Source organism: Schistocerca cancellata, chromosome 4, assembly GCF_023864275.1.
Source record: "Schistocerca cancellata isolate TAMUIC-IGC-003103 chromosome 4, iqSchCanc2.1, whole genome shotgun sequence".
NCBI classification, from domain to species: domain Eukaryota; kingdom Metazoa; phylum Arthropoda; class Insecta; order Orthoptera; family Acrididae; genus Schistocerca; species Schistocerca cancellata.
The window spans coordinates 890,273,475-890,288,704 of NC_064629.1; the positions used below are offsets into that span (position 1 = coordinate 890,273,475).

The following is a 15,230-nucleotide window of genomic DNA, read 5'->3' on the forward strand; positions in this document are numbered from 1 at the left end:
GGAGGTGGCTCGAGCTGATACAGGCAGGCCAGCACACCAGGGAGGGTTCTGGACACAGTGGGCTGCGGGAGACACAGGGCTCGCAGTTGTTTGAGGATGTGTGGGAACTTTAGAAGCCGGTAGAGGAGACGGACGAGGGAAGGGAAACGGATACGGAAAGTCCTGGCACTCAAGCATTTGGAGGACGGAGATCTACGCAACATTTCCGTATATGAGGAATGAAGGTTGGATTGGGACTTATAAGAACGTGCTGAAAAGTAATGCCTCCGAAGTTTTTATTTTGTTCTCAATATCGGTTTAGGTCTTACATGTCATACATGTTACTCGGCGTATTTCCTGCTTCGCTCACGTACGTCGAAACCTTCTGCCACTAGAGGGCTCCAAATTGTAACGTGTAGAATGGTAATGTGTAATGTAACTAACAGAGTGCTGTAATCGAATTTCGAATTCGAAGAGTTCGCCCACACATGGAACACACTCTCATCTTCAGCATGGCAACGCCAGACCCCACACAACCGCTGCCACATCTGCTACAATCCGACTCCTTGGCTTCACGGTTATCGCACATTCTCCATACAGTCCCGACTTGACAACATCCGATTTTCATCTGTTTCCAAAACTTGTGGAGCACCTTCGACGACTTCACTTTGATAGTAATGAAGCGGCGCTATCAGAGGTGAGGTTGGGGCTCCGTCAACATTGTCGAAAATTCTACAGTGGTGGTCTGCGTTGGGAAAAATGTGTTCGTCGCCAGGATGATTATGTTGACAAATAAGTATGTAGACATGAAGAACGAAGATTTCGACCGTTAACAACATGCTTTTTATTTAAAAAGCTTTAAGAGTTTTCACACAAAAATTTCCGAGGTATTACTTTTCAGCACTCCCTCGTAAGATAGGAATTTAGTCCCCATTTTCGGACGGTTTGCAGCTTTAGTAATTGCGCTTTTTTTTGTGACGGATATTAGATGGGTATTCAAGGCTAACTTTCGATCGAGTGGTAGACCAACGTATTTCTGTGTTTTAATTAGGTGAACTGGAAGCACTCTGGGGTTCGGGTAGCTTTTCCTATAGTTATTGTCTGGGTTTTTGCAGGATTGTCGGAAAGGTACTACTGGTTACAACATAAGGTGAATATATTTTTCAGACACCATGTGCCGCTCGTGGTAGCCGTGCAGTCTAGGGAACCTTGTCACGGTTCGCGTGGCTCCCCCCGTCCTCCCTCGGGCATGGATGTGTGTGTTGTCCTTAGCGTAAGTTAGTTTAAGTTACACTAATTAGTGTGTAAGTCTAGGCACCGAATACCTTAGCAGTTTGGTCCCATAGAACCTTACCATAAATTTTAATTTCAGATACCATGCACTTCGTGTCAGCGTCTTAAGTTTGTGAAATGCTGCCACATCTAGAAAAAAGATGCCTCAAATGTATCTAAGCTCAGGGAAGTTGTAGTATACCGGCACTCGTGAATATAACTGCATTGTAATGACGCTGCTGTTCCGTCACTATGCAGTCTCTTCGGTGAACGGAAAGTCATTCTTACGCGAGCTCAAACTGTTAGAAACGTTAGAGGAGAACATTAAGCTCAATTTCTGTTTTTCTGTTAGAGTATAAATCCCAGTGATTTTATAGATATTGTTAGAGCGTAAGACTTGTCTTGATCTGAGGCGTACTGGGAAAGAAAAATGCAACACCACTGACCACTGATCAGTTCGTTCCAAATGATCCACAAACACCCGGGATAGGATAACAGAATCGCGATTAGAGTATACGTAGCTCCTCGAAACTAAGAATCGAATCGGATATCGGATTGGTATTTGAGAAGCAAGACGTTCGAATGCCTATGAGGTCACACAGCTTTTGTTTATATATGTAATTTCCTTAAATAAGTTTGGTACTAATGCTGGAATGGCTCCTTCAATAAGCCGTGCACAATTTTCTTGTTGATCCTTGTCCAACCCACTCTGTGGTGAGATTTGTGATTACGAGATCTGAAACTCTAACACAGCTTTTCAGAAAATTTTCGCATTTTTCTGTCGTGCCCTCTTACTCTATTTTAAATTCGTTTGTGACAGTGTGACAGTTTCGTATTAGAAATACGTTAAGCTTCTAGGATATTATACACGTATGTAGTGCATGATGCGATTATCGTTCGAGTGAACGCTCGTGCCGTACGATGTAGAGATACTGTCAGTAAAGTCTGACCGAGACAGCGGGAAGGCGGCGCTAGCGTTAGTGCACAGCAAACGGCGGCGCGCGAGATCAAAGCGCAGGGACTGAGCGTGTGTGTTTTCTGCTTGCAGAGAAGGACCCGTACCCAGTGGATGCTCTTCCGACGTGCAACCACGCGCTTTCCGTGTGTCAGCAAGAGCGCAAATGTATCAAACTGTTCGACGATTTCAAGTCCAACTGCAAAGTCCGGGATCAGAAATGCCGGATGGAAGACAGGTAAGTCTGCACTTGTTGCTTATCTTGACGTGCATGTTTTGCTTGTAAATTTTATTTTTGGTATTTCTCCACAACAAACGTCAGACAGTAAAGTCCTTTAGATCTCAGTAGCAGAAAAGTCAAAATGCTATACTCATTTTGTAACAGCTCTTGTCTGGTGGGCATCTTAATTTTATTTGTTTTGTTTTCGTTCACCTACATGATAAGCTACTAGCTGTTTTCCTTAATGCAGAAGCTACAATTTCCGAAACGGCACCATTATCGTCATCGAATGTAATTTTTTTTTATTTTCCAATATATGTCAGTGTGGGACGTTATGCCATTGTCCAGTGCCAGTTGAGGCGCATGAGGAAAGGCCGGCCACCAGCTGCCCAGCAACAGCATATGGCGGCCGAACATAAAACAGTTTTAAAGCAGTAGCAGAATTGAGAACACTGCCCAGTGCGAGTCAACTGTAATAAAATAAATTGCCATAGCACCGGAAATGGGCCAACACTAATAACATCAATATCAGCGTGCAAAGACCAATAACCTGTCTAATTTCAGTCCTTTTACTTCTGTGTTTGATTTTTTTGCGTTTTTGAATTTCTTCTTGAACCTCGCTAAACTTTAAATTAGGAAAATCAAATTTGCTGGTTCCCGGGTGCTAGTTCATGGTACGCTACTGCCAATTTATCTGTGTTGCCCGGATGATAGTTGCTCTTGTCTTCTTTAGAATGGGTGTTGATGTTCCTTTTAGAAGGTCCTGTGTGAACTTGACCGCATGTGCGAAGCAATTTATATACTCCTGGTGTGGCAAGTGGCAACGTATCCCTAGCAAAAATGGTGAATAGAGTTGGAAAGGAGAACCATGTTCACTCAGTGTGTTTCTCTCTATAATTTACTCAACATCCTGAAGCAACAACAGCTGCGGGTTTCATTAGCTATGGAGTATCTCCTTCGTCAGAACACATTATCCGTACCACCTGGGCGCCAAAGTCGTGTTCGGTTCCTTCCGACGATTGACAGAAGAGGTGAAAATAACAAGCTTTGCTCGTGTTGTTTGGGAAGAGTTCATAATCTGTCGCACTGTTCCCAGAAATGAACGTGATTTCCTAGTTTTCAACTCAGAGACTTGGGTGAACATAAGCAACATCTACTTAGACTTACACGAAGGCGTCGAGAATTGCAAAGCTCCACTAAATAGATCAGGGATGCATTTATTACACATTGAGGCAGGTACCACCAGCTGACTGTCTGAGGAATGCAAACCAAGCGACTCTTTGCCTGTTAAGGCATTAAGGATAAAAGTCACTATAGAGGGCTCCAAATAGACGATAATATCGAAATATCGAAAGATTAGTGATTAACTGTAGAAGAATTCTTAAAACAATGCCTGAGTTGGAATAGTGACGAGGGGGGGGGGGGGGGGGGGTCCTCCTAACACTCGTCACGGACTGCTGCTGGCTAAAGCCATAACTAACTGCAAGTAGTCAGTTTTCCCGAAGAAAGGAAACCATCACGTTTCTGGCTAAAGACGGGCTAATCGGGCCCGTCCGCCCGCCACGTCATCGTCAGCCAATGGCGTCATGTGGCTGCGGTGTGGATGGGCGCCGCGCCGCCAGACTGCTTCCCTGGCCGTTGGCGGGCTGGCAGATCTGTTGTCGCTACTTCTGATTCAAGTAGCTCCTCAGCAGGTATCACGAGGCTGAGTGGATCCTGTTCCAGTTCTTCCACCATGGAAAAATGCCCGACAGTACCGGGAATCGAACCTGGGGCCCCCAAGTGGCACTCAGTAGTGCTGACCACTTTCTTAAAATATTATTTATTTATTTTCCCCTTCCCTTCAGCCCTTCCTTGCGTTCTACAGAAATGCAGACTTATTAAGCTGTATTCACAGGAGTAACACAATCAATAACTTTGGTTAATTATTACACGAACAGAAAAGTTCACCCCTACTTCTTGGTGTAAAGTAAATTAATTTTCCTTAGATTAATTGTAAGCCCTTGCAGTTGCACAGCAGTCGTTATCTCTCCTTGCAGTGAACTAAAATGTCTTATCCTCATCAGTATTTGCTGTAGACAAAAGAGGTTTTGCCTACCTTTTTGCGTAGATCAACGAAATATTTCAACAGTTGTTCTACATTTACTTTCTTGCTTGAAAAAGAACAAAATACAGGCATAATTAAGTGACATATATATTTTTCATATTACATTTTTTTCCTTTGAAAGGTCTTCACAAAACTATATACAGTAATGACATACATTGTTTTATAAAACAACCATTTATAATTTTTTCAAATAATATTGATGTCTCCAAAGTCTCTTTTATATGTGTCAGAACAGCTCCGTTTGCCAATACTGTGCCTCCGTGTAATCTTGAACTGTGTAGATGTCTCCATCTCTGTTTATGATGCAGTTGAGATATTGTCGAAGTAGTATTCTGAGACAGGTCGGAGGAGTTGGTCAGTGTTATAACTCGTTTCTAAGTTTCCTGTGAGTGACGCTAATCTCTTCCTGACCCACTGAAAGGTAATTAACTGCTCGCAGCAAGTAAACCTGTACCTCATGCGTGTCTACTAGACCACATTTGAGACACCTGTCAGTATCACATAACCGAATACGGTTTGACTTCCCATTATTTGCAAAAGTATTGATCAAAACTTTATACCAAGTTGAAACCACTTCTAATTAATGAATATTCAAGCCAATATTTTCCCACAATGTTGTCCATGCGATATTTGGGTGCTTTAGTTTGACTGGATTTCCGCTGTGTCTCTCTTTTCTTCATTCATTAGTTAAGTTCTTAGACGTTAAAACTGTTTTTTCGTACAATGCTGTCACCATGGTAACTCTCTTCCAGGTAAAATTTTCTTAGAAGGTTCAGTTTAAAATGAATTTTGCTTACGACGGCTGGTGGATTTATACTAGCGAGGGGGGTGGGGGCGCAATTTTGAACAGCATTGGTGCGATGGTAATTGACTTCTTGTTAACTATCATGCTGGATCGATTTACGTACAATTCGTTCGTCTTCCTGCTAATATCCGTTAATTCCAAGCCTCTGTGCTGTCTTGATTTTGTGATCGTGTTGTAATTTAGCTTGAAGATATGGCCTCCTCAAACATACCTTCTGGGCAGTTGCATTACCTTTTTGGCTTGGATTTTGGAAATCGGTAACACCTGAGGCACATAATAGGCTTTGCAGCCAGCTGTTTTCTGGTATGGCACCTTCAGTTTTGTTCGATGCGTACTTCTAAATCTTGGCTGCCATCTATCACGATTGCTAATGTTTTATTGTTGTACAGAATCTACATCCTCGGTATAAGTACAGTTTGGAAGGCTCTGACGTTTAATAATTTACATTGCTCTTCGTTTAGTTTTGCTCCAGAGGCTGCACTGTATTTGTCAGTATCAGATTTTAGCGTTTCTGCATCGTTCTGTTGATGACTGAGGACCTCGACACCATCTGCATGGGCTCTTACAGAAAAGTCCCTCCGCCCCCCTCTGTAATAGACTGGTTACTTTATTCATTCAGTCTCATGAGTAGTACAGCCAGTGACAGCTTAAAAAACGGCACTGAAAGCAGACCGCTTTATGGTACACTTACTCGTATCTGAATGACGTTTTTCATCTGGCCGTTGATGGTGATCCTCGCCGTGGTTCCTGTTATCATATTCCGGATTACTTTTACACACCATTCTTCGAGTCCTGTCTGTTTCAGAACCTGTTCTAGAGAGTGGTAACTAAGACGGTCGAAAGCATTACAGAAGACAACAAAAGGTAGAGTACATCTCATGCTAGTTACTTTGCGGTACTCAGTAATTGGGGTCACGACAGATCTCTCCGAAAGGCAGGCTCAATGTGTTTTGATTATTTTTTCAAGGAGGGGAGCCATTTTGCTATTAGTGCTCTGGCAATCGTTTTATAATCGGAGTTCAAAAAGGTTAATGGACGGAAGTTGTCTGTTTTCTTTAGCATTGAAACACTTTTGAACTCTGTGGGAACAGCGCCTCCTCTCATAATTTCTTTTAAAAATTCAGTATAAGTTGCTCCAACGATATTTCAGAATCCAAGATAAAACGCTTTTGGTTGGCTGTCTGATCCGGGTGTTTTGTGTGGTGGAGAGTTGCTGGCCAACTCTAAATGACCCCCGCGTTAAAATCAGATAAAATGCACTATTTTCCTCATTAGTAACATTTCTATTAAAAACATGAACCACTTCTCTTATAGAAGCATTATTTGTTTCAAAATGTTATTGACTTTACCGGACAATGTCGTTTTAGTTTTGGTTTTGAGTAAGCTGCCATTTTCCGTTACCACGCGTTCAACGAATGTGCGTCTATGGTTTAATTAGTGCATAGTTAAACGGTACATCGAGGTCACTTCTTCTTCTACAAGATATTTGGGTTTTTATTTTATCTTGAGATCTTCCATTTGCATCCATTTGATGCTTACCAGTTTTGCTTTTATCCGTTTTATTTCTTGAATGTGTAGGTTTGTTGCACTGAATGTATCATTTAGCTCTCTCAGAACCGTTTAGTTCTTTCTACCCTCATAATAAATCAAACTTTACATAAGTTTCCTTTTGGTTCAGCTGGTCCACCATACTGCTTTAGACGAATATCTATTGATTGAGCGCAGACAAGTACGGCAAGTGTCGCTTAGAACATCGACAAATTCACCGTCTTCAAGATGAGAAATGTTCATCACCCACTGAGATCTATACCGCTTGGTAGACTGTTTGTCTATGTTCGCAGTCACTGAAAGAGTACAATGCTCAGGGAAAAAGAGAAATAAAGGACAAATGCCAGTAAGATTCGCGCTCTGAGGATTCATGTTCTTCTTCTTCTTCTTTTTCTTCTTCTTCTTCTTCTAGTGTTCAACCCCGAGGTTGGTTTGCAGCAGAGCGCAATTCCTCTCTTCTGTCTGCCTTCCTCTTCATTTCCACGTATGTGTTACATCCAACGTCATTCATGATCTGTTGCATGCATGATGTCCTTGGTCGTCCCCGCCGATTCCTTCCCTCAATAGCTTCTTCTGCTATTTTTCCAAGGATATTGTTGTGTCGTAGGATGCATCCTACAAGTTTGTCTCTTCTTGAGGATTTTGCATAAACTTAATTATATACTTATGGATGATAATGATAATAATAGTAATAATAATACTCAGAAGTATATGAATACTCGTGCGAACAGGAAATACATTTTACGAAAATCAGTCAGTAATGAATGGTCAGAGTCAGCTTCAGACTGATGGAGACAAAGTGAGCAGTGTCGAACCCCGAGGTCTGGCCACGATGACTCCCACTCCCTCCCCCGCCCCCCCCCCCCACCCCCCATTTACTGAGCTGCTCCTACACAGGGCTCTTTTTAAGTTTTCGAAAAACAATACTATCAACCAACACCGTAGAATTAGAGGGTAAAAACCAGAGACGAGAAAACAAAAGTACAGTGAGGGAAGCAGTTGCTGCTGGAACTATCCAACACCTTGTATTTGAAAGGTAAGCTTCAGCATGTTGGCAAAGAGATGTCTAAATCGGGGCAATTACAAGAAGAACCAGTAAGCTGTAGTCGTAAACTGGCAACAGCCAAATGATCATATCACCCTCACCAGCAACGACAAAATGTACAAAGTGACCAACGAACCATATTATTGTATTAGTCTTTGTCCTCAGAAAAAAGAAGCCGGCAGCAGAATTATTTCAGTGGAACATGCAGCTTCAATAGGCCAAGTGAAAAAACCAGCCACTTCCTGAGCCAGGAACAGCTACGACTGTGTCGTTCTAATTGTGTAGACCGGTGTCTTCATGCCTTCCAGATGCTTAGTCAGAATTTCAGCTCCGTACAGTTATCACGTGATTCTTGAAAGCACCATCATTGAAGTTGTGTTTTCGCTGTTTAGAGCAATGTCATGCCATCAAGTTTTGTGTTAAACTTGGGGAATCCGCGAGTGTGACCTTTGAATAGTTGAAACAGGTATAGGGCAAATTCTTTATCAAGAGTAAAAGTTTTTGGGCGGCACAAATCATTTCTGAAAGGCCGAGAACACGTTGAAGATGTTGTGATAAGGTGATGGTTTTCTTGCCGGTGGTGTTCTGCAGATGTTAAATGGCACGTGCCATACTTCTATGCTCTTTTGTGTTACTTATGCCTTATTTCAAAACTTCTGCCTACCTGACTGAAGTATAGAGCATCATAGCTGTTACATTGGAGGTGGAATGCCATATTTTTCGTACATGTCAGTGTGATCTTTCTTAGACATTTCTGTACAGAGTTATTGCTTTGGTATGCTATTTTTATTCCTTGTTTCTTGCAGATGTTCCGAATTCTCTGTGTCAGTTTGTTTTTTATGTGAGTCTGTACCAGCTTGTCTGTTGAGTTTCTGTGTTGTCCCCTTGCTATGTGATGTGGATTTGTTTGTTCGTGGCTGATGTTGTGGGTCTTTGGATTTGTGTGGTGTTTTGTTATTTTTATGTTTTTCTGGAATTTTTGTTCAGATTTGCTACTAGGAACTCTTGGTATCCGTTATTTTTTGCTGCCTGAATATTTATGTCCAGCATCTTACTATAGTTATGTTTGTCAAGCAGTATTGTGTTTAATCTGTGGATCATATGTCTGAAGGAGGTATCTTTTTGGGCCTGTGAGGGGTTAGATGATTGATGTAATATTGTGACTGTCGTGGTGTTTTTCCTGTAAATACTGAATGAGTGTTGGCTATTTTTCTTTGTGATGGGAACATCTAGTAACTTCATTTCTTTTTTATGTCCTAGAGTATTTTTATGAAAGTACAAAAATTACTCCCGAAAATTAAGGTTTTTCCAAACTTGAAAACATGTTCCAGGCCCTTGTATCTAGAAACAATTACTCTATTGAAATCTGAAAGCACTGCAATCGTGAAAATCTCGTCAGTACTGCATTTAGTCGTCTGTCTACTACACTGTTACTGTACTACACACCAAAGTCAGTAAGTGGAAACAAGAGGAAGTTACACGAAAAAAGAGTTACAAGTCAGATACAGTTTGATACTGAAGATACTGGAAACAAAAATTTCCATTTTCAAGAGGGGTAAAATTGTTTAGGCGTTAGCAAAAGTCATTTAATTTGGAAATACCTCATGTTCCGTGCTAAAAGACCTTCTTCTGTTTCAGAGTACAAGATGGTACACAACTAATGAAGTATGGCTTAATCGTTCATACTTTATATAACCAGTTTTAAAAGTATATAGAATTTTACTTGCCACAACAAGCTACAGCTGAATAATTAACAATATATTCCAAATGGCTTTAATATTTTATACAGCACTTAAATATGTAAAACTCGAACTATTTAGTAATGCAGCACAAAACCCTACCTTACGTCTAACAACAAAAACTTTAGAAAGCGGTGGAAACTGCCTGTGAGGGTCTCTGGTGCACATTCCTTCATATGAGTCTATAATCAGTAACTAGACACAAGAACCGATCAAAAAACATCACGTTTTCCTAGGTATACTATTCTCTACTTACAACGCTCTCTACTACCTTGTAACACACAAAGGAAACTATATTTGTCAATCATAAACATCTTTGATGTTGATGCTACAGCTCATTACAGGAAATACGGCAAAATATTGAAGATATTTATACAGACATAAAGTAAATGCATAATTCGAACAAGGTAGTCACATAAGATAATAAATTCAAATGGTTCAAATGGCTCTGAGCACTATGGGACTCAACTGCTGTGGTCATAAGTCCCCTAGAACTTAGAACTACTTAAACCTAACTAACCTAAGGACATCACACACATCCATGCCCGAGGCAGGATTCGAACCTGCGACCGTAGCGGTCGTGCGGTTCCAGACTGTAGCGCCTTTAACCGCTCGGCCACTTCGGCCGGCGCCATAAGATAATAAAGCAAAGACAAATGTAATGCAGTGAAAGAGGAGACTGACAAAACCAGGGATGAAAAGAAGAGGTACAGCAGCATTAAAAAGTTTTGCAAAACTTTTTTACAAGCATTTCGTTACTTTTATTGAACAGATGTGATGGTCAGGCTCCGTAGATGCTACCATGGAATACGACAGACCAGTCACTACATAAAACTGCAATAAAATGAATAGGACCCCCACTACACCAATAGAAGTACTGTCCACCATAAAATCTTTAAAATCAAAATATTCTTATGTTTATGATAAAATATCACAACGTTATCTGAAATGTGTTTAGTAACATTTGAAGCTATTTGTGGGACCAGTTATGGTCCTGAATAGCTGAAATCTGTTCAAGTTAAGCATTTGCATAAGAAAGGAGACAAAAGAATACCGTTATATCTCCGTCCTATTTCGCTTTTGCCAGCGTTCTCGAAAATTTAGAAAAAGTAAAAAGTATCTGAAAACAAATAACATATTGTCAAAGACACAGTTCGAATTTCTAAAGGGTTCAGATATTGAGAACGCTGTTTGCATGTACAGCAAGAAAGTATTTAATTCATTAGACGAAAAATTACAGGCTACTGCTGTATTTTGTTAACTGTTAAAAGCATTTGACTGCCTAAATCACAATACGCCATTAAGTAATTTATAATATTAGAACATAGCAGTAAATGCCACAAAAAGGTTCAGATCGTATATCTCTGACGGGAAACAAAGGGTGCCAATAGGAAAGACGCCTGGATTAAGCTATCAGGCATCATTAAAATGGGAACTAATCATGTGGTGTGCACCACACGGATCCATCTTAGGGACCTTGCTTTTGCTTACATCTCAATGACTTAGCGCATGTAACAGTACCAGATGCTATGACTGCTTTGTTTGCAGATAATACACACATTGAAATAAACAGCAAACCAAGTATAGTTTTAGAAATATCGGTTAATGGAACTTTCAGGGACATTAATAAATGATTCCTAGCCAACTATTCGTCTCTAAGCATTTACATAAAGATACACTAAATGCATTTAGGAACCTGTAAGATTTTTTCCCACAGTACTGTGCCTAAAATATGACGGCAAGCAGATAAAAGAGGCTGACAGTGTTCAGTTCATGGGATTATGGCTTGACAATAAATTCAACTTGGTGTAGCGTTCAAAGAATTGCTGCAGCGCCTTAACAAATCTTATTTTGTAATTTGGAAGTCATCAGACAGAGGTGATATAAAAGTAGAATAGCTAGCATAATCTGCTGGCTGGCGACTCTCATGATTTATTAACAGGTTAAGTCATGCCAGTCGCCGGCCAATTAACATACCACAAAAATATTATCACTTTCACATATTTAACGTCAGGTTTAAATAAACGAAGATATGTATTTTAACGATGACATGTGTTCCACACAAGTTAGATGATTTTTGACACCTGTAGCACTTGAAAATGGGTTACGACTGAAATCTAGATCATGTAATAAAGCATATTATACCGTCAAGTGGCGGTTATATCTTTCAGTAAGTATTGTACTACTGTGGTTCCGCATGAAGGAAAGATCATCAACTTCTGATTTGGCGCTGTTCCAATTGTTGTGTGCTATTTTACTGTTCTCATTTGTTTTACTACACCTTACGTTCCATCATTGATGTCTCTAGTTTTTCATCAGAGTAATTTACCCTTCCGATTTACCGAATATCTTCTCTTCGTATTCTTCTCAGTTCGTGGCTGTCTCTTCCCCTCACTCCTCTTAGATCCGAGGGGATTTTAATTTGATCATCTCGAACTTTGGTCTTCCTGTTCATTGTATTTGGTGGCAGCCTGATTTTGTTTCTGCTGAGATCGTGATCGAAATCGCCTAAGTCTACCCTGCTTTTGACTTGCACATTCGTAATTTCTCTGTGATTCTTGTGTGTATTGCAACGTGGTCGATTTGGTATTTTCCTAAGGATTTGACCAGTGATCTTCTCGTCTTGGATTTCTTGACATCTTTCTTGAAGTGCGTTGACATTACCTTCATTGTATCTCAGTAACACTACTACTATTATTATTATTGTTACGAAGAAGTAAGTTCGGAAGGTAGGAGATGAGTACCGGCGGAAATACTGTGAGGATGGATCTTCAGTCGCGCAGGGGTAGCACAGTTGCCGGCACGGTTGCTCAACATGCTCGATCAGCACAGTTGCCGGCACGGCAGTTCAACACGCTCGATCAGAGCACTGGCTGCCCTGAATTATGTAACGATGAGCTCGAAGGGGTGTCATGTGAGGACCGCCCAGACCAAACTAAACAAATTGAAAAAAATAATAAAGCGCGTGCCTGGAACTAGAGAGGCTGCTGGACTGATAAAAAAAAATAGCGTTGGTGGAGCACAGGTCCGCGAAAGGTAAGGTCCTGAGTTCGAGTCCTGGCCCAGCACACGTTTTAATCTGCCAGGAAGTTTCAAATCGGCGCACATTCCGCTGCAGAGTGAAAATTTCATTCAGGAAACAAGTAAGCACTTAATTTAATGTTGAGATAGGGTATGGGCATCAGGCATTAGTGATATCTTTTGAAATGTAAATTGTGTTTCACGCGCTTTAATTAACGGTGACAGTACTTGGGAATCATATCTGAATTGGCCAATGAAAACGTTGAAAATCGCCTGAATTTCTTGTCGTTCTCACTGTTGAGAAGAGCTTAGGAAAAAGCTAGAAATTACGAAATTACAATGCTTTGCGAAATATTTCCTCCTACGAATCTACTTCTACAGGGCTATTACAAATGATTGAAGCGATTTCATAAATTCACTGTAGCTCCATTCATTGACATATGGTCACGACACACTACACATACGTAGAAAAACTCATAAAGTTTTGTTCCGCTGAAGCCGCACTTCAGGTTTCTGCCGCCAGTGCGCTCGAGAGCGCAGTGAGACAAAATGGCGACAGGAGCCGAGAAAGCGTATGTCGTGCTTGAAATGCACTCACATCAGTCAGTCATAACAGTGCAACAGACACAATGTGCGAATCTGGGCGGTAGAGAATCATCACGCATTCGTGCAGCAAATTCGCAACTCACCAAAAGTTAACGTGTTTTGTGCAATCTCACGGTTTAAAGTTTACGGCCCCTTTTTTTCTGCGAAAAAAACGTTACAGGACACGTGTATCTGGACATGCTGGAAAATTGGCTCATGCCACAACTGGAGACCGACAGCGCCGATTTCATCTTTCAACAGGATGGTGCTCCACCGCACTTCCATCATGATGTTCGGCATTTCTTAAACAGGAGATTGGAAAACCGATGGATCGGTCGTGGTGGAGATCATGATCAGCAATTCATGTCATGGCCTCCACGCTCTCCTGACTTAACGCCATGCGATTTCTTTCTGTGTGGTTATGTGAAAGATTCAGTGTTTAAACCTCCTCTACCAAGAAACGTGCCAGAACTGCGAGCTCGCATCAACGATGCTTTCGAACTCATTGATGGGGACATGCTGCGCCGAGTGTGGGAGGAACTTGATTATCGGCTTGATGTCTGCCGAATCACTAAAGGGGCACATATGGAACATTTGTGAATGCCTAAAAAAACTTTTTGAGTTTTTACATGTGTGTGCAAAGCATTGTGAAAATATCTCAAATAATAAAGTTATTGTAGAGCTGTGAAATCGCTTCAATCATTTGTAATAACCCTGTACATTCGAAGGCAACTATTCCGAAATGAAATGTAAGTTAATTAATTAATGCGTAAATTTTTTCGTAATTTGTCTGTCATTAAGTGAGAAGTTGCCCTTCATTTGTGGGAGCTTGTCTATGTATTGCAGTGACCGAACGTTCAGCTGAGTAACGGCTCTTCCGTGTCCTTGTCACGCATTTCCTCTTCCTTTTGAGGTACGTATTCAGTACGTAGCATTCTGTTCTTTATCAAAAATCGTGTACCGAAGTTAATTGCTCGCGACACGGTCTGTGTTATCGTCGTGTATTCATTCGCAGTTCCGTTCGTCAGTTCCTTTTTCTCCCTGGAGGGCGGCAGCGAGTTTTCAAGCGCATGGAGTGGGCGGAGGGGGCTCTCGCATATTCTGCGAAGGGCGCGGACAGAGGGACGGGCTGCGTGAATAATTTGATTACCGCCGCGGTCGCCGGGGCGCCGATGAAAAGGAGAGTTGCTCGTTTTAAATGATGCACGCGGACTGCGTGTTGTCTTCTTCATTCTGCTTCCGACCTGCTGACAGACACGACCCGCTTAAGAACGTACTTCACACGGCTTTCTACAGGCCTCACTGAAGCACTTTTTCTCGTAGCGTCACTACTAAATTTGTAGTCCGCTCACAGTTCGACAAGTGAAATTACTGTTAGTAAGGTGTCTGTTGTGCCATACCTTAAGTACTGGTAATGTAAAGCATTTAACAACACGGAAAAAGCCGGTTACGACTGTCGAATTTGCCACATTTATGTCTCAGAAAGGTACATTGCCATAAGAGTTCTCCCTCAGTTCTACAATTGGTAAGTTGAAATTGAGGCCAGATTTTAGTTACAGAGCTCGTCACGTCCTGTGTTCTGAAATGGCGTTTAACATTTTTAGGTACATATTTGTGCATCAAGGAATACGTTCCTTAATTCATTGTAGGGTGTCCCGCGATTCCCCCTTTAAATCCTTCGTGTATGTACGGGGAACAGTCCGTTTTGTTAAGGCGTATTTCAGAGTTATACTCGTATGGTCTGCTCGAGAATTAAGTTCCAACATCGACAAAATACTTTGACACCGAGGAGACTGATTATATATGCCGTCGCACCAAAAGCAGGGTGTTCGATGTAGTGTTTACACAGTAAGACAAGTATTTTAACGACTTCCTAATAATTCTGTAGTAAGCAACATCGATTTGATACGTTAGATAACGATATCGTTCTCTGTCTAGTCCTTATGGGAAAGTT

General features: G+C 41.3%; 1 protein-coding gene across 1 annotated transcript in view; it reads left to right on the forward strand.

Moving 5' to 3' along the window:
• Positions 1-15,230, forward strand: part of LOC126184491 (uncharacterized) — a 1,094,025-nt gene that overhangs the window by 363,200 nt on the left and 715,595 nt on the right. The window contains exon 3 of the mRNA XM_049926884.1: positions 2,300-2,444. Coding sequence (XP_049782841.1) covers positions 2,300-2,444 — 145 coding nt within the window. The remainder of the gene's footprint in view (positions 1-2,299; positions 2,445-15,230) is intronic.